The 17,944-nt window shown below is 44.7% G+C and overlaps 2 protein-coding genes across 2 annotated transcripts; one reads left to right on the top strand and one right to left on the bottom strand.

The window, feature by feature from the left end:
• Nucleotides 1-111: 111 nt before the first annotated feature.
• Nucleotides 112-13,309, bottom strand: LOC139207177 (uncharacterized). The gene is made up of 4 exons (XM_070836821.1): nucleotides 12,714-13,309; nucleotides 6,500-6,719; nucleotides 5,294-5,551; nucleotides 112-3,637 (listed from the first exon to the last, which is right to left on the bottom strand). Exons 1-4 carry the CDS (start codon nucleotides 12,978-12,980, stop codon nucleotides 1,122-1,124), a joined length of 3,261 nt encoding a protein of 1,086 aa, XP_070692922.1. The 5' UTR covers nucleotides 12,981-13,309; the 3' UTR covers nucleotides 112-1,121.
• A 2,190-nt stretch (nucleotides 13,310-15,499) lies between these two features.
• Nucleotides 15,500-17,373, top strand: map1lc3cl (microtubule-associated protein 1 light chain 3 gamma, like). Its single transcript, XM_070836877.1, has 4 exons — nucleotides 15,500-16,176; nucleotides 16,282-16,337; nucleotides 16,426-16,532; nucleotides 16,762-17,373. The coding sequence occupies exons 1-4, from the start codon at nucleotides 15,885-15,887 to the stop codon at nucleotides 16,949-16,951; spliced, it is 645 nt and encodes a 214-aa protein (XP_070692978.1). The 5' UTR covers nucleotides 15,500-15,884; the 3' UTR covers nucleotides 16,952-17,373.
• Nucleotides 17,374-17,944: the final 571 nt, after the last annotated feature.

The raw sequence follows: 17,944 nt of genomic DNA on the forward strand, positions 1-17,944 counted from the left end.
GACGTCTTTATTAGCAAACTCATTTTATCGTAAACCATTACATAATGAAGGTATTTCAGGCACAACACAAGTTTAGTTATACGTTTCTTTTATTAATCGTAAGCCATGAGAAGCCACATTTTGTCTCAAATAACTCATCAATATTTTAATCATTCAATATTCATTTGAAAATCCTGAGCACAATATCAAGTTAAAGAGTATTTGCTTGGTTTTGGTCATTGTCTGGCCAATATGATTGTACTTCAGAGGCAGTGTTGCCCATAAACAAAGAGGAATATCACATTCTCACAATAGCTATAATCACTGGACAAGTCACAGAGCAGCATGCAGAAGGGGAGTGTATACATACACATTCATACTCATGGTTAAAAGGAGGATTCAACCAATATGTAATGAAGCTGCCTATAGTCGATATTATGAGTTCAAATTCACAATCTTTAAATGGGGCTACTTTTCAACCACAAAAAGGATCCCAGAATATGTTCGTTTGGACTTGTCAAATCCTTTGAAACAGCATTCACGCTATGAAAAACTCACTAATAAAGTTTGGTCATAGTTCCTTGCCGTTCCTAAAGAGTTATTCACACCAAAATGCCGCTCATAATATTTCCCTCACTGGCATTTCTCTGCTGGATATTCTGCATCCTACAGAGCTCCTTGCTACTGTGCGGTGCACAATTAACAATAATACATCGTCAGGGAGGAAGGACTTTAGGAGACTGATTATGCTGCAGAACCCATTTGTAGAAATTTGACATTTTATAGTTTTTTTTTCAGGGGGGCTACAAAAAGTGGCTATATCATTAGAAATGTACAAAAACATCACTAGAATGAATGACATGAGCCAAGAACAAAGTTAATAGTAGCTTTTACAGGCTTTGTGTGCCTGAGAGGAACTTCAGTCATATTGGTGGTGGATGAGAAGACTGGCAGATATATTTTTAAGGCCAGTGTTGTAAAATGAGAGTAAACCTGTCTAATCAATTCTAAATTATAAAGCTTGAAAACTACAAACAATGGCACTTGCTTTTACATGAAATAATAATACCAACCATCACTGGTGTTCTGAATGTAACACATGGAAGATGTGTTTACTGTTATGTTCATTTATTGTACAAATGTCACTTCTTGGATGGCTTCCGTTTGAGACTCAGGGACCTCATGGAGCCAAACACTCTCCTCCCCAAGTCCCTCAGTGATCGAGAGCGCTGAAGAGGCATCCGTGGAGGTGGGGATGGAGAAAAGGATGGGGAGGAGAGAGGGGAGAGGGAATGGCAGCTGCCCTCCAGGCTCTGTGAGCGAGACAGGTTGAAGAGGCTGGCGGTGGAGGACAGGTGTTTGTCTTCCTCCTTTGCTCTCAGACGTCTGACCCCTTCGCCTTTGCTGGTGTATGTGCCGCCTTGCCCCACGTCCAATGAGGACACCCAGTGTGCCTGCTTTGTGGGCTCCTCGCTGTGGTTACGAGGAACCAGCAAGCCTTGGGACTCGCTCCTGAACAAAGCCCTCCTGGAAAGCCTGAGGCTGGAGCTTCGTCTCTCCACATCTTCCTTCCCCCTCTTCTTTGAGAAAATGGGGGAATTCTCTACTTTTGGCCTCTTGTCATTACTGCTGGATGAAGCTTTCAACCTTCGATGCTCCCTTCTCCAGCTTCCAATGCTGTTCCTCCTCCATCCGTAGCCATACTCGGCTCTGTCCATCTCCTCTTTTTCGCTTTCGGACTCTTTGCCCCAGAGGCGTCCCTCAAAGCCCCTCCAGACTTTGTTGGAGGTCTTCCTTGGTGTCTGGGCGGCTGATTGCTCCCTCGCCTGCTCCTCACACCATGCAGAGCTGTAGTCCTCTCTCTTGGCGTAGCTGCTCACTGTAGCTGCCCTGATCAGCTTGTGGGAGGCATGCTTTCCTCTATAAAGCCCCTCCCCCTCTGCCCTCCGCCACCCGCCGCCACCCCCGCTCTGTCGAAGTGATCCGCCCCTTGGTTGGATACCCCCATGCTCCAGGGGAGAGGTCCTCGAATTGGTGCGAGGCAGGGAGCACTGGAAGGGCGCATCCCGTCGGAAAACTGAGAGTGGGGTGGCACCCAGAGGGGATGGCTGGAGAGGCCGGGGAGGGGAGCGACCCCTAGTGGTTGGGCGGGAGGCAGGGGAGGAGGCAGTGGAAGAGGGAAGGTCAGACGGGGAAGGGATCTGCTGGTATTGGCAGTGTGAGGAGTAGTGGGGAGAGGGAATATGGATAGACTGGTAAGGGTGTATGGGGCTACTGGAGTGAGAGAGAGGAGGGGTGAGGCTGGCCTGAGACTGTGGAGAATGGGTGACACTGAGACACAGCTGTACTGGTCTCTGGGGATTCAGGTCGGTCAGTCTTGTATAGTCATGTGACTGATCTGTCTGGGCTGTCAGATGAGTTTTAGTATGACCCCTCACCTCGCCTGCAGTATCTGTTTGGAAGCAGTCGATATCCAGCTCCACGCCTTGTTCCATGAGTCCAACCACCACTGACCTAGAGAGTCCAGAGAGGCGGGAGATCTCCCCCACCATGGGGGAGTCTTCACTAAGCTTGGGACTGGTGCTGGACTCTTGGATCAAGCTGCTGCGCTGAGACCCAGGAGCTGATCCAGAATTAGAGCCAAACACTGATGGTCCGGTCTCAGGCAGAGCACCGCTGCTCCAGTCTAAGGAGCGACAGAAGGCAGATGACCCGAATCCAGGACTGGGTCCAGACCCTGACGTGACCTCCAGGGAACTGCGGTGACTCAGGCTGCTTGGACATGTTGAAATGCGAGGGCGGGCCCTAAGTGCTGGGATGGGTGTAGTGGAGGACAGTGATGTCGCAGAAGCTGTGGAGGCAGCAGGAACATCACTCCTCAAAGCTCCACAGCTGCCAGTTTTGGGATTATCCACCAATCCCTGGCTAGAATTTAAACCAGGAGTCAGGTTCAAATTGAGGTTCAGATGCAGATTTATGTTCAAGTCCTCTCCAGTTGCTGAAGGAAGGTTACCCAGGTTGATTGAATTCCTAGTGGCTTTTTTCCCGCTAGTACTAAGGCTGACTCTGGCAGAGTTTCCTAGCAGTGACTTACAGGGAGTGACGCTGAGTGCACTGCGGCTCTCGAAGGCAGAAAGGGACTGGGTGGAACCGTGACTTTTGCCAGGGGTACCAAGGCCTCTGTGCGTGACAGCACATGGGATGGCAGCTGAAGTGAGATCGGAGGTGGAGGAGGTCACACGACTGTGGTACTGGCGAGCCAGTCGAGAGATGTACTGCTCCAGCTGGGTGAAGGAAGCCAGAGCAGGGGGCTGATGAAGCAGAGTTGGATCAGTGCTGGACTCCTGCAGTTCATCCGGCTGGGGTCCTTCAGGGCTCGGAGAGGCTGACTGCTCCTGGCTCTGGGAGGTGAAGAGGGGGCTCTGGAGGGCGACAGCATGCAGCGGGCTGGGGTAGGGGTACACCTCTTTGGTCCGACGGGATACCAGGTCCGTGCAGTAGCGAGGGTCCAGCTGCGGTTTTGGATGCAGAGAAGAGGAGGGGGAGGAAGAGGAGGTGGGGTCGAGAAGTGGGAGGAAGGAAGAAATCACGGAGTCACCGAATCCTGAGCAGAGGTCAGACAGAAAGCTCAGACCAGTCGCTTCAAAGTCACTTTGGACTGTAAGAGAGGAAACAAACACAAATAAATATTTATGTATTCATCTCTTTCCAGCAGAAAACCACTTTGAGCCACCTTCAGTGGACTTCAGTGAACCAGCTTTCGCTGACTGCTGCTAATTCATATTGACAGGGATACATTTACACGACGAGGTTAAAATCATAAGTTGGATATTTGACAAACATTCACTCTGGACCCAGCAGCGTCTTAATTCCCCAGTTTTGGGAGCAGGCGGATGGTTAGCTCACCTCCAGAACATCAAGCTTAAGTGTTGGAGGCTAACTTGGGGATCTTCAATAAAATACTGTTTAATTGACACATTAACAATATTATTTCAATTTCCTGGTGTTGACCTGACAATATTAGTCTGTCCTACAGTCTTCTTCTTCTACACTGACACGACTATCTCTGTATCATCTTGTGTACTGTCTCTGTCCTCCTCACCTGTTGGTATCTGTTCACTGGTCATAATCACTTTTCTTTATCTTGTTTGTTTGCACAGCATTGCTCCTTTTCGTCTTTCTCTAAACCATGACATTGTCCTGACCATATTTTTTTTTAGCAGTCTCCTCAAGCCTCCCTCCCACACTTACATCTGTTCCCAAATATAATTATATTATAATTTCAAGCAGCAAAAACATCTCAAAAAGGTACCGTTTTGCTGCTTTTCTTAAATCAACTACAGTGAACTCATATTCGGTTGTTTACACTGTACTACACATTGGCAGTAATGGCTGCAGTGTTTAGAAATAAAAAAGTAAAATAATTGGACATTGTCATCCTGAAACTTTGTGATTCAAGTCACGCATTCAATGTCTTATTCTCAAAGGATACAACAATGACACTGAATCCACCGTTAAAGAGATCAGAAACCCCTTTGCAGATTCCATTCACTTCACTTCGATGAAGCTCAACAAACTTCATTTTTTGCAGTGCCTGCATGAAGCAGCTCCGTCTCCACACCAAATTACCCTCAACAACTTTCGATCATCTTTGTTGTTGCTTTTAAAACACAGCAACAGTAACTGAGGACCAGTGCCCAGGTGTAACATTTACCTCACTAAAACCATGAAAGATGGCAGAGCTGGTGACGAAATCTCCACCTCCAGCTGTCTCTGACCTTTTCTCTGAGCCTCTATTTGACATTAAGCCGCAAACACCTCCTCCATGTACTCTATTTTTTCTAAAATGTTCTTTTTTCAGCTTCAGGTACATTATCGCCACCTATTGCTCCTCAGGATTTCAGTCAACCTGAGTCACTGTACAATCCTGCCTCGCATTAAGTAAATATTAATATGAAATAGAAGGATCAGAAATCTAATTTGAAGAGGTGTGTCATTTGTCCAGTTCAGTGATATATTTTGGTATTAAGAGTCACTGCATCACAGTAATGGAAAGTATTGAAAAAAATCCATACATGTTCTATAGAAAAAAAAAAAACGCACTAAAATCCAAAGAGGTGTGTTTTATTTGTCTAGTTTAGTAATAAGTAAGTCAGGAATGACTTAAGCTCAGTGTTCTGGGAGCTGAGCTAACCGTCTTTTATCGACACTAAAGGGGTCTGCTGCTGGGTCCAGAGTGGATGTCTGTCCAACATCCACCTTAAAACTAACTTCACTGCGGGGACATGCCCGTATACTGTCTGCACCAGCTCACCTGAAACTGGTGTCCCCTCTGTTAGTTCAGTGTCTTCCTGGCTGTTTTGTAGAGCAGGTTGCTGCTGCTGCTGTTGCTGCTGCTGCTGCTGCTGGACGGCACCTTCTGACCACAGGATGTCAGTGTTGTCTGCAGACAGAGGGACCTGCTCCCACAGCTTCAGAGGTCTGGCCGGTGGCACCGATCCTCCCTGAGCAGCATCACTGGACACAGAGTAGCAGGAGTCCGAGAGGGAGCTCCCGCTCACTGAATAGAAACCTTCACAAGAGAAGAGGAAACAAATTCAGCATGTACATGTGTGATATTCCAGCATCTAAATAACAAACAATATCCATTTGTTTTCTTTGTAATACTCAGGGAACCCGTTGATGTTGGCCAGGAAATAAGGCCACCCAGAGCTCTGACCTCTCTGGCTGTGATGGACTAATGAGTAGTATGTTACATTTGTAGTATTATTAAGTCTCTAAATAATGAAGTGGATTTATTATCTGGCCTCCTCTTTTATATGTTGACATGTTTTTGTTGTTTGTCGTCCTTTGTGTCACTGATGCTGCCACTTTGTGTTTGTTGCTGTTTTATATACTCTTTCTCTGCAGGTCTTTCCTAAGGAAGGAAAGTACATGTTCAGTAGTAACAGTGTTAGTGTAGTTTGCATATATATATATATATATATAAAGAGAAATGGGTGGCTAGTGAGGTCACTAAAAACTAGGTAAACAAAGGTGTCACCTACAGAAACTCAGTACATTTCAGGCGTCACAGTGCTGGATCCACACTTAAATCTTAAAATATAGTATTTGGAAGAAAAAAAAAGTTACTTCAAATCTAAAATTCTGGAATAATACTCCACGTAGCTTCAACAAAAAGTAAAGAATTGTATAAAAGAAGGCGTGCATGAGTGCATAGCAGGGAGAGGAATGTCCAGGTTGGGTGTAGAGACACAGGGAGGACATTTACAATGAGAGTGGATAAGAGTTTGGTGAGCAAGGCTGAGAAGTTGACAGTGAGAGAGAAATGAATGAGTTGGTGCCAAGTCAAAGAGTGCAAGTAAACAAAAGTAAAAAAAGAGCTCGGTTAATATTTAATGGGACTTGTCTTACACAAGGTGAGCTGTGGTTATATCAGACTGTGCTGGTCATTGTTCAGGTCAGCACTGTGGACCACATGCTACTGACCACATGTGTTGAGGTGTGTGTGTGTTTTCACCTGAACTAGGCCTGGAGTCGCTGTCCAGATGGGCCGTACCGCTGGGATCCGGTGTTGGGGGGGAGAGCAGGTCAGAGGGGGCGTCCCAGGACAGAGTCGACCAGCGTGAGTTGCTCCCCCTGCTAGATGAGGAGTGGACCCCCCCATCCCCTGAATTACCGCCACAGTCCTCTGGGCTGCTCTGACAGGGCAAAACCACGATATCTGAGACAGACGGAGCCTGAAAAAAAAAAAAAAAAAACGTGACGGGTTAGACTTGAGCAATGTTGACAAAATCAAATATTACAATACCTTTGACCAAATTAAATAAATACTGTGACTGCAGTCTATGATTACACGACGTATTTGTCTGCAAGTTATCATGATATTAGTAGGATTGTTTGTCTAATATGAGTATATGTGCAAAATTATATTAAAAAAAACAAAACAACTTATGGTCATTGCAACAAACAAACCAAAACAAGAAGTGATATAACTCTAGTTTTTCCTCACACTTTTGAACCATTATTTTGGACTATAAATGCTTTATATTAGTGAGGCAGGTAGTATTGTGGGTAATATACCAACTAAATTAGGCCAGACCATGGTCATCATAACAAATTATCATAGGTATTATTTTTTCATGACATCAATGTGTCTCTCTATAACACATAAAAATAACTTATAACATGGCTGGGAAGGGGTCACGTATTAGATGAATTAATGTGATATGAATGTGTTTTGTGTCCTATGTCATGTATATAAGAATGTATTGTTTAATGTTAGCTCGACACCATCCGGGCAACTATATCATACATCAAGCTATTATTACATCTGTTTGTTGGAGAGAGATTGCTAACAAAACCTCACAATGGTTGAATAATTATATACAAAATAATGATTTAATAAAATCATTTCTTGTATTTTTAAAGATTCATTTTTTTTAATGTACAATATCTTAAAATAGCTAGTGACCAGAGTTATCAGATAAAAGTAGTGGAGTTAAAGTTACAATATGTCCCTCTGAAATGTAGTGGAATGGAAGTATTAAGTACCTCATAATTGTACTTGAGTAAATGTACTTAGTTACTTTCACCACTCACAATAAGGTCACTGCAGGTGTTTGTCAGACATCTTTAGACCCGTGTGAAAAGACATGTAGGGTTGTACATCCATGATATCATTTACAAGACACACTCCGCTGATGTCTCACCACTTACCAGAAAACAGTCAGCCAGGACCGAGGCCACACACACAGCAACACTAACAGTAAAGTCAAGCAAAGTGCCTCCATTTCCTAGATTAGTGAGGGCTTGGTAGAGTAAGCCCCCCTCCTCCAATTATCCTCCAAATCCCCTACCCACCCCTCCAGGACGGCAGCCAGGAGGAGCCCCCTGCATTAGACTGATGGAGCCCAGACAACAGAGACACTGTGAGTGGCACTGATCAATCCTCTTGTTACTGAGGAAACAATACAGGTAGTGACTCACTGCTGGGGCGACAGGAGGGTGGAGGTGGTGGTGGGGGTTCAGAAGATAATGGGAGAAGACAGATGACGTAACAAAGAGCAGCCAGAGCGGCACAAGGGAATGGGGGGGGGGGGGGGGGGGGGGGGTAGTTTGAGGACTGTGGAGAAAAGAGTGAGGGAAGGAAAAGAAGTTACAGACTTTGACCTGTATTAGGCTTTATCTCCACTCTTCTTCTGTGAGATTAGGAGCTTCCAATCACTCCTGTCCCTGTTCATTTTTTTTTTTTTTAAATCTGTGAATCTAAAGTGTGTCGTGGCTTGAGTGGGTGACCGGAAAAAAAAGGAAAAAAACAGAGTGAGAGGGACCAAAAAAGAGACAGAGACTGAGAAATAAGAGAGTGAGTCACCGAGTGAGTGAAGGGAGGGGGCGGTTGCCGGGTGCGAGAGAAGGGCATCTTGAAGGACCCCCACCTCCCCCAACAAATAATCCCACCCCACCCTCCCACTTCTATAATATCCTCCGAGCCAGCCACCCCGTCCTCACCATAGCTACAGCTGCTCACTCTCTAACTCTCGCTCGCCTCTCCTCCCACACAGAAGCACAACAGCACAACAGGCCTGGCGAAACATTTAACTCATCCTCAGCCTGAACGCATGTAAACCAGCCTTCTTGTGACTCTCGTTCGCATGTATGTTCTGTCGTCTGTTCTTCCTCAAAATCCCACTCATCACAAATTCTTCTCACAGCACACACTTATATCGTTCTGCACTCAGGGCCTCGACTCAAGCTCTCCCCTTCCGCTTTCTGATTCTGCCTATTTAAAAAGGTACGCATTAACAATTAAAAACGGCCCTTGAATGGGCGTATATCTGCAAAACTTTCCTCTGTGTCTCTTTTCCGACACAAGCCTCTAGCCTCCATATTATCCCCCAACAGCATAATGCAATGCACATTACAGGATATAATGTTACACAGAGGCCAGTGCATGATCAAATCATAGGAGGCTGAGAGACAAGTGGGTGGGGGTCTGCTCAGAGCTCTGTAATATGATATACCTTCATATGAGGGAGCAGCACAGGCCCTCTGGAGCAATACGGGGAAAATGTATGGGTCGATTGGTTGATAATGCCACAGTGATCTCAGCTGCACAAGCAACACGCCTCCTCTTAATAAGAGCATTATGTCATTACAGAGAGACAAATTACAGTGGCTGCCATGCTGAGGCAGAATAATTTGGTCAAAAAGTGCAGGATGGAGCCAGTGTTTGGTAAGAAGTACTTGCTTGTTGTACAAACATTTATTTGTTTCATGCATTATTAATGCGGTATTGAATTTAAAGACAGCCCACGCCGTGCATCTTCATCTTCACCACCGAGCAGAGTGACGTGCTCTGGCTTTTCTGAAACATCCAGGTGAAGCTCTGGTTGCGTAGCTGCACAGGAAAGTATCAACCTCACACACACACACACATTTGTTTTTTGGGTGAGCTCAGAGGGATCCCGAGGCAAAGAACCAGAGACAAAAGCTGTCTCACTCCACAAGTCAGGGTAATGGCTCTCCATGTAAGATGATGCTTTCCAACACTGAACCTAATTTGAAGACCGGCTGCATTCAGCAAGAGAACACGCAGCCCTGCACATGGCATAGAGACACGCATACATACTGTTATCATTCATCTTTTGAGTATTTACTCAATTAATTATTAATCATCTGGTCAATAAAACGTCAGAAAACAGTGAAAAATGCCCATCACAGTTCCCCGAAGTTCCCTTATGTCATCATATGCTTTGATTTGGGTCACAATCGGCCAAAAAAAAAAAAAGTTTACTATGCTGTCAAGAAAGGGAAATTCAGTATCATATTTGCGAGGCTGACAGCAGTGTATTTGTCATTTTTCACTCCCTGAAAAAAAAGGCCTGAAAAGATTTTAATCATTAAAGCAGTTGCTGAAAGGCAACAGTGGCGACAATCAGCATTTCACCAGCATGGCCTTTACACCCACCCTGAAGGCAACAAGAGTTGATGAAAAGTGTGAAAAGACTGAATTATAGACGGAGAACTCTAGTTTATATGATACATGCAGAATATTTAATTTGGAAATCAAAGCTGGTTCTATTTATAAAAACAGTCTAACTAAATAAACGATATGAAAGAAGCACCGTTTTTTTGTTTTTTGAACAGGTGCTTCACAAATGCCAGAACACATCACATGGTGGAAAAGAAGAAAAAGGTCATTTTAAATTGTATTAATGCATCACAAATGACTCCATACAGCCATAATCCGGACCAACCAAATGCGGATTTGCACAGGAGTAAATTCTGCCCTCACTATGCTATTAGAGAGAAAAAGGTGAATCACATATCAAGAGTTTAATTCCTACATAAAAAACAAAGCTGGTGTTAAAGTACAGCACATTATGTTATGAGTCATCTAATCCTCGGCTACAGAATAGTTACATTTCTAAAAGCAGAACAAGCTGTGTTTTTCAAAGTGGTAAGTAATGAATTTCAGGTAAAATGAATATAATGTGTTTGGAGATGAAACCTTTCACAGTAAGCACAACTTTTCCTCCTCTACAGCAGTAAATAAACAGCAGGCTCCATCTATTCTCTCATTGTCGTCTCTCCAGCTGCTCTTTACACTCTTTCGATTTGGTCATTTCTGCAACAACAAGAACAACAATTTGTCTCCATTTATGCAAGTGTGTGTGTGTGTGTGTGCGTGTGTGTGTGTTGGTGGAGGGCAGCCCGGGCAGAGGGCAGAGTGCCAGCCTGCTCTGCTCCACTGGCAGCTCCCTTCAGAGGTGAGAATGAGCAATGCTGCTCGGCCTCTCCGCGGGACATCTCAGCACCGTGGGGGGAAACGCAGACGAGATGTTGGTGGGTGTGTGGTGAGGAAGGCAGCGTGTTATGAGCCGCACTTCCATGAAGATGCCCCCACTCAGACGGGACTGAAATTTCTGTCCTCGCACTGATATAAACAGATTTTATTATTTAGAGTTGTTTTGCTCCCTTCAGTGCAGCCTGTAAGGGACGAGCCTTAATATTATTTTGTCAAATAAACACACCGTTCTACAGGGGTGACCTCAGCTGTGGCCTGATTTAGACAGAACATGTATTAATGTGCCGCAGGCTGCTGACTAACACGACTCATTAGTATCAGGAACACATATTCAGGGTGTAAATAACACTCTGTGCAAAGTGACCAGGAGGAAGTATCTGTTACTTTCTCAGAATTAACAATGAAATGTTAATAATGCAGCCGAGGGTGACCCATTTAATATCTAACACCAAGAACAGCAAGGCAAGGCAAGGCAAGTTTAGCCTCAGCAGACCCTGAACACAACACGGACCAGTCGTGTCACTGGTTTGTCAGATCTGGAGCTGATCTGAAGATAATCCATGACACACTGAGAACAGATTAACTCTCTGAGCACTGAAAAAAAAAAATCTGTCAATTATCATCATTTTCTTTTTCGATGATGTTTAAGAGCAATTTGACTGCTGGAAAAGGGATCGTTTCAGTACAAAAAGGCGTCACTGTGGTCAACAGGTGCAATCATTGTTAAAACTGGTACCCTAAAATAAAAATGAAATGGCCATAATACATGAGACCAGTGTTTCCAGAAATTTGAATAATCATTGTTTAATAAAATGTCAGACAAAAGAGAAAAATCAGTCTCCTGGTGCCCAGTGTGACATCTTCTGGCAATTTTGCTTGAAAAATGACTTAAACCATTAATTCCTTTTTAGAATAGTTGCCGATTATGTTCCTGTCAATGCTCTGATCTGATTTTTCAGCTCCAGTCATCCCCGTTGCTCTTAAGATTCAGTATTTTCTCACCGGTGCCCATTTTAGATCTCTCATTTCTACGCAGAAAATCCTGCTGGCTGCACCCACACTCACCATTATCCTCTCCTGCAACAGATTTTACATCTTCATGACTTCACGGGTTCAAATTTAGTTCATGTTCACAAATACTGGTCCAGACCACCTGCAGCCTCAGAGTCCAGGCCTCAGGATGGGGACCTGCTCACATCCTGTCCTCCTGTATTACATGTCAACCCACATCCTCAGCACAAAAACACCTGCGTGTGCATTTCAGGACAAGGCCGGGAAATGTGTTACTTTATACATGGGTGTGTTTGAAGGCAGCCCGAGATCACATACGTCCTGACATATCTGAGTAAGTTACTCTCCTGGAGCATTCAGGATTTCACAATAAAATTGAGTGTTTTTGGCTCAGATGGGAGTGATGTAGCTCTACCTTCATATTATGTGATTTGAATGCAAACTGGGTGCCAAAGTGACCTTTACAGCTGATGAGCTTACCAGCCAGAGCCAAGAAATGCAGCAGTGTCTGGTTGCTTGCTTGTGTGTGAATACCTCCACCTGATTTTAGCGCCTGTTTCCCACCACATCCTCCCTCATAACCTTGAGGCAGGGCACAGAGCCAGCCAGACGGGAGCTGGAGCTGGTACTCTGACCTCGATGACATTTGCTCCATGTGCCCAATCACTGCTGCACCCTTGTAAAAGCACCGGGCTGCATGCTTGAATGGTCTCTGGCAACATCTCTCTCTCTCTCGCTCTCTCTCTATTGGGAGCTCTCGGCACAGCCATGCGCCGCCAGGCTGCGATAAGATCTGCCCACTGAGCCGCAGAGGGACCGGCTTGTTGGCAGATCACCATCATCCCCGCATTCATATTTAATAATCTCGTCATGTAGAGATCCGGGCACAGAGCTGACAGACGCACTGACTGACCTGTTGCCTGCGGGATGTCGCAGAGCCATGCTCGGCGTCCGAGGCGGCGCTCTCCGGGGTTCCGCTCCCCTCCTCTGGCCCTGGCTCCTCGGCGCTGGCGGCAGCGGAGGCTCGGTCCTCCAGAGCCGCGTCCACCATCTCCAGGTGTTTGCACCTGAGCACCTCCAGCTCCAGCACCCCGGCCAGCGTCGCTTTGAGGCGCTCTCCGATGCGGACGCGCTCGGTGCCCGACCAGAGCGAGTTCACGCAGCCGCGGCGGCCGGCCATCCTCGGGCAGGCGGAACCGGGGCGCACCGCTGACCACCGCTCAGTGGATGAGAGGAATGAACGCGCTAAGGTCCAGCTCCAGGTAGAGCAGCACGGGCGAGCGATAGCAACATAGCAGTCGCTTGAATTAGCGCAATAAGGAAGATATAATCCTCACCATCTCTAACGTGCCATGCAGCCGCGCTGACTGGCACAAGGCGAGAATTAATGAATCCGGCAGGGACACTGGAGGAACAACATACTAATCCAGGCTTAATTTCCTGTTGACACTGTCCTTTTTTCATGTCACTCATAAGCTTCCCGGTCCAGCGCAGTTTCCATGGTGCTGGTCTCCGTACGCTGCGTCCCCAAAGAGACAATGCAACAGACTCACGGAGGCTGGTAACGTTACATGTGGGAGCGGGCGGCGGAGAGGAGGAGCCACTGCGCCAGAGCTGCGCCACCATTGGACGGGCAAGTTTTTCGAATGGAAAAAAAGAAGGAAAAAAATCCCCCAACTTCAGCGTCCAACAAATAGTCACATTCCTGCAGTGTTTCCACAGAGGTGCAGAGGTCAGACGGTGACCTATATAGTGTGTATTTTAATCACAAGTGGTGTCGTTTCAGCCTGGTTTATCTCCCAGGGGCCCCAAAACCACAAAGTCTGTTGGGGGTCTTTTTCACTGGAGGGAAAGCACAGGTGTGAATAATTAAAAGTAATGATGGCTGAATTCCATTTAGCCGCATCAGCGTCATGGTTGTGGTATTGTGCACGCTGGCTCACTGTCATGACTCACTGGGCACTTGAATGCACCATTAATGTTATTAGTGACACCTTTGCTTTTCCTATATGATAAATTAAACATATGTGCAGCACAAAAACAATGCCATTATCCCCTTCTGGTGTCATATGGTGTTTCTAGTGTCAAAATGTAGTTTTAGAACTTAATCATTTTAGTTTATGTTGCATTCAAATGGTGAATAATCCCAAATAAAGTTGTGTTGAATGAAATGAGCACAGAGAGAACCAGAGTGGGACTAATGCTTGGTCTTTACCTGCAGCCCTCTGACAAGTGAATCTTACTTTTAGATCTACTTCATAGAAGTCATCACATTTATGAGTAATGAAATGCAAATGTTAAAAAAAGTATACAGTCTTTAATTTGGAAAATAATGATTGTTAGGGTTTTATTAACTAGACTTATTCATGAATCTGCTGGAAAAAAATCTAAGATGACTGGTGTTTGTATTGTAATTGTGTTGGACAGGTGCAGTGCACTTTGCTCTAGTGCCACCTTTCAACCAGCAGATGGTGATCTTCATCTGCCAGCAGAGCATCTGTCCCTGGTTGTGTTCCTACAAGCTTGGTTTGGTTCTCTTTACAGAACAGGACGTCTTCCACATCTGAGTTAAACTGCAGCTACATTCAGCTTCTAGTTTACTGACAACAGAGAGGAGAAAATATCAGACACACAGTGGTATAATGCAGTAAAGTTCAACAGCGCCACAAACTGACTGCTTTAACTTACTGTAACATGATACATTCAGAAATAAAAGCAAACATTTTAACTTTTCAACCAGTTTGAGCCCATCTGACAAAACAACTTCAACCCGACGTCCATTTAGTAGCTGTTCTGAGGCTTTTAACCATATCACATGATCTTTATCAGCAGACAGAGTTTGTCCACTTCAGAGGAGGAACTAATATTCAGATCTTTCACTTAAATAAAAGTAGCAGTACCACAGCGTAGAAGTAGTCTCGTACAAGCAAAGGTGCATTAAAATTTTCATTTAAAGTGCTAGCATCAAAATAGACTTAAAGTACCAACAGTAAAAGTACTCATTATGCAGAAAGAAGCATTTCAGAGCAGTGTATATTACATTACTGGATTATGATTATTGATGCATTAATGTTACAGCTGGTAAAGGTGGAGCTCATTTTCAACTACTTTATATACATCTGGGTAGTTTATGAACTCTCCCTGAGGATCAATGAAGTTTTATCTTATCTCAACATATAAATGATATTTCCCATTTTATCTATAATATTAAATCATAATTTATTTCTTGACCATATTTTTTTTATCTTTAAAATACCAAGTAATAAAAAAGTACAACATTTGCTTCTGAAATGTAGTGGAGTAGCAGTATAAAGTGTCAGAAAATGAAATAACTCAAGTAAAGTACCTCACAACTATAGTTAAGTACAATACTTGAGCTAAATATACTTACTTGAACACTTTAAATGAGACTTTACACTAACAAAGCGCTCAGGAAAAAGTGGAAATTTGTATTTCTACTATTCCACAATGACTGAGCAAACTCCATCTGCTGATGAAGATCATGTGATGTGATTGAAACTAAAATGGACTTTTCTCTGGGGCACCGTGAGACACAGAAGCTTTTCCTCTCCAAGCGCACTAAATGTGCCAGCAGGGCGTCAGTAGAAGACGGTAGATAGATCAGAATGGGAAGAAAAATATTCACACCGCAGTTTGGAGTTACTGCACCTGTAAGAAACCTCCACGTCACCAGATTGATATTGATCCTGATCATTGTCAGTCACTGCTGAAACAAAAGTGGGACATGATGAACAAGTGTAATGTGGCTGTCAGACAGTGAGGTCAAAGGTGAGGAGTTTACATAATGTGCATGTGATGAAGGAGGCACCAGTGTGAAATTATTGGGGTCGTCCTGTCTTGTCTTTCTGTCTCTCTTTGTCTGAATCATTAATGTCATGTGTTGTTTATGCTCTTCACATGGTGGGATGCCCTCATTACACTTCTCTCTCTGCATTTGTACTCCTCTGCGTGAATGTGTACGTGACAGCAGCAGCAATATCACAAGCAGATGTGAGAATCTGCAGAGAGATAACCAGTATGTGTGAACCTGGTTTCAACCACACACACACACACACACACACAGATGTACCCCTGCGTCCACACACTGCCCACCAGGACGAGGAGTGTGCCTTTGTTTGCTGGTGTCACATTTTTGACTCCTCCCGACTCTGTCTCCCATAAAACCCCAGAGGTTCAAGCAGCTCACTGGGGTTTGCTGACTTCCACCCGAGGGGACTTCACCGTCAGCCCGGGCAAGACCGCCGCACCACCGCCATCACCACTGGTCATTGCAAACCGCCCCAAGCAACAAACAAACATGGCTCCTTTTGAGAAATCCATGGAGATGATGCCTTTCAAGCAGAGGAAATGCCTCGGTAAGTCTAAAGAAGCTATAATTGCCAAACCTGCTTGCATGAACAGTATAGCTGCTTTTAAAAGTGTAAGAAGTTCATAAAATAGTGCTCTCCATTTCTTTTTAGAAACAAGAAAAGATGAAGTTTGCAGCATTCGATCTAAATTCCCCAACAAATTGCCTGTGAGTTGATTTTCCAAGACCAATAATGTGTGTTTTATTATACCTGCCAGCTCTAACCAGCTGATCCCACATGTGTTTTTGTGTTCAGGTGATAGTTGAACGTTACATCCGTGAAAAGACTCTCCCCCTGTTGGACAAAACAAAGTTCCTGGTTCCCTTCGAGCTCACCTTGGGTCAGTTCCTCTGCCTGCTCAGGTAAATGATTGGTGACTTTCTCATACTCGCTTCTCAGCCCACTTGTTTTAGATTCTCTAGCCTATTCTTCCTTCTCAATCCTCTCTACTTTCTCCCCCAAGCTGTCAGATTTGCTATTGTGTCTCTGTCTGCCTCCCTCGTACTCTCTCCTGCTTTGTCCTAAAAATCTCTGTTGTTTACTCGTTTCCATTCTTCATCCACACCTCCAACTGTCTTCTCTCTCTGGTAGGAATAAGATCGCCTTGGATTCCACCCAGGCTCTGTTCCTCCTAGTGGCAGAGAAGAGCATGTCCTGCATGTCCTCCAGCATGGGGGAGGTTTACTCCAGCTACAGCGACGCCGACGGCTTCCTCTACATCACCTACGCCTCGCAGGAGATGTTCGGAGCACCTCAACCAGCAGCCAGGCCGCCGTGCTGAGCCTGAGGCACAGAAAAGGAACTGAACCAATGGTGGTGACACCACACAGCCAAACTGGGGGAAAAAAAGGACAAACTGAGCCAAGCCCAGACTGCTTTTGTCTAGTTTTTTCAGCCCCAAACTGCATATCAGCCTACCTCATGAACCTTCCTGGACTTTCAGTAAATCACTCCATCTGGCCTCTTTTTCATTCTCAGCTAGGTGGACAAGACTCACCCTGATATGTCTTTGTTTCATACTGTTTGTCTAATTGGCAGATGGAGCGGAAAAAAGAAGTCAAAACAGAGAATTGCTTTTTGAGGTATTTTTTCTAATCAGAAAGCAACCATGAAGATGCAACAGACTCGGAGTGTTGCGATCATTCTCTGTTACTCCAAAATCCTAAAGAAAATATGAAAATTATGATTCGCCTGTTGTATGTGGTAGCAGGTCATAAATGCCTAAATTTGGCCTTGCCAGTTCAGCGTAAAACTACCACCACCTCCTCCATTCCACACAAACAGGGTCAGTCGCTGGTAATCAGACTCCCTCTTAGCACTTATCTCCCCCCTCCCTCCTCCCCTTTCTTTGGTTGCCTCTTCATCCTCATCCTCCCTTAAAAATGTGAAATGCTGCTCCGGACTCTTGAGGCACTCGTTGAAAATATGGATGTCTGTTTAATGTTGCTGTGATTCGTTCTGCATCCAGCTATGCAGCAATAAAATAAGTTCCTGCCCTTTTAAATGATGGACATTGTGTGATATTTACTGCGAGTTTATGAGTTTTGCTCTTATTTACTTTTTGCTTGAAAAAAAAAAACAGTCCCTTCAAAATGTAAGCTTTTCATATAGTCTTTCCAGTTTGAACTCCAGATGTTGTGAGGTCACAGAGCAGATTAAAAACAGCTGAAAAACTGTTTAATCCTTCCAGTTGAGTTAAAAAAAAAAAAAAAGCATCAAAATAGATGTTTTATAACAGTTCAGAGCTTTGCAGGGTGTTGCCGGATCTACTAAA

The sequence above is a fragment of the Pempheris klunzingeri genome, chromosome 9, assembly GCF_042242105.1.
Source record: "Pempheris klunzingeri isolate RE-2024b chromosome 9, fPemKlu1.hap1, whole genome shotgun sequence".
Lineage (NCBI taxonomy): Eukaryota > Metazoa > Chordata > Actinopteri > Acropomatiformes > Pempheridae > Pempheris > Pempheris klunzingeri.

Excerpts from the sequence above, each read along its gene's own strand:
- map1lc3cl (XM_070836877.1), top strand. The coding sequence starts at position 15,885 with ATGTACCCCTGCGTCCACACACTGCCCACCAGGACGAGGAGTGTGCCT. Across the intron at positions 16,338-16,425 it reads AATTCCCCAACAAATTGCCT|GTGATAGTTGAACGTTACAT; the intron begins GTGAGTTGATTT and ends TTTTGTGTTCAG. Across the intron at positions 16,533-16,761 it reads CAGTTCCTCTGCCTGCTCAG|GAATAAGATCGCCTTGGATT; the intron begins GTAAATGATTGG and ends TCTCTCTGGTAG.
- LOC139207177 (XM_070836821.1), bottom strand. The coding sequence starts at position 12,980 with ATGGCCGGCCGCCGCGGCTGCGTGAACTCGCTCTGGTCGGGCACCGAG. Across the intron at positions 6,720-12,713 it reads CGACATCCCGCAGGCAACAG|GCTCCGTCTGTCTCAGATAT; the intron begins GTCAGTCAGTGC and ends TTTTTTTTTCAG. Across the intron at positions 5,552-6,499 it reads CGACTCCAGGCCTAGTTCAG|GTTTCTATTCAGTGAGCGGG; the intron begins GTGAAAACACAC and ends TCTCTTGTGAAG.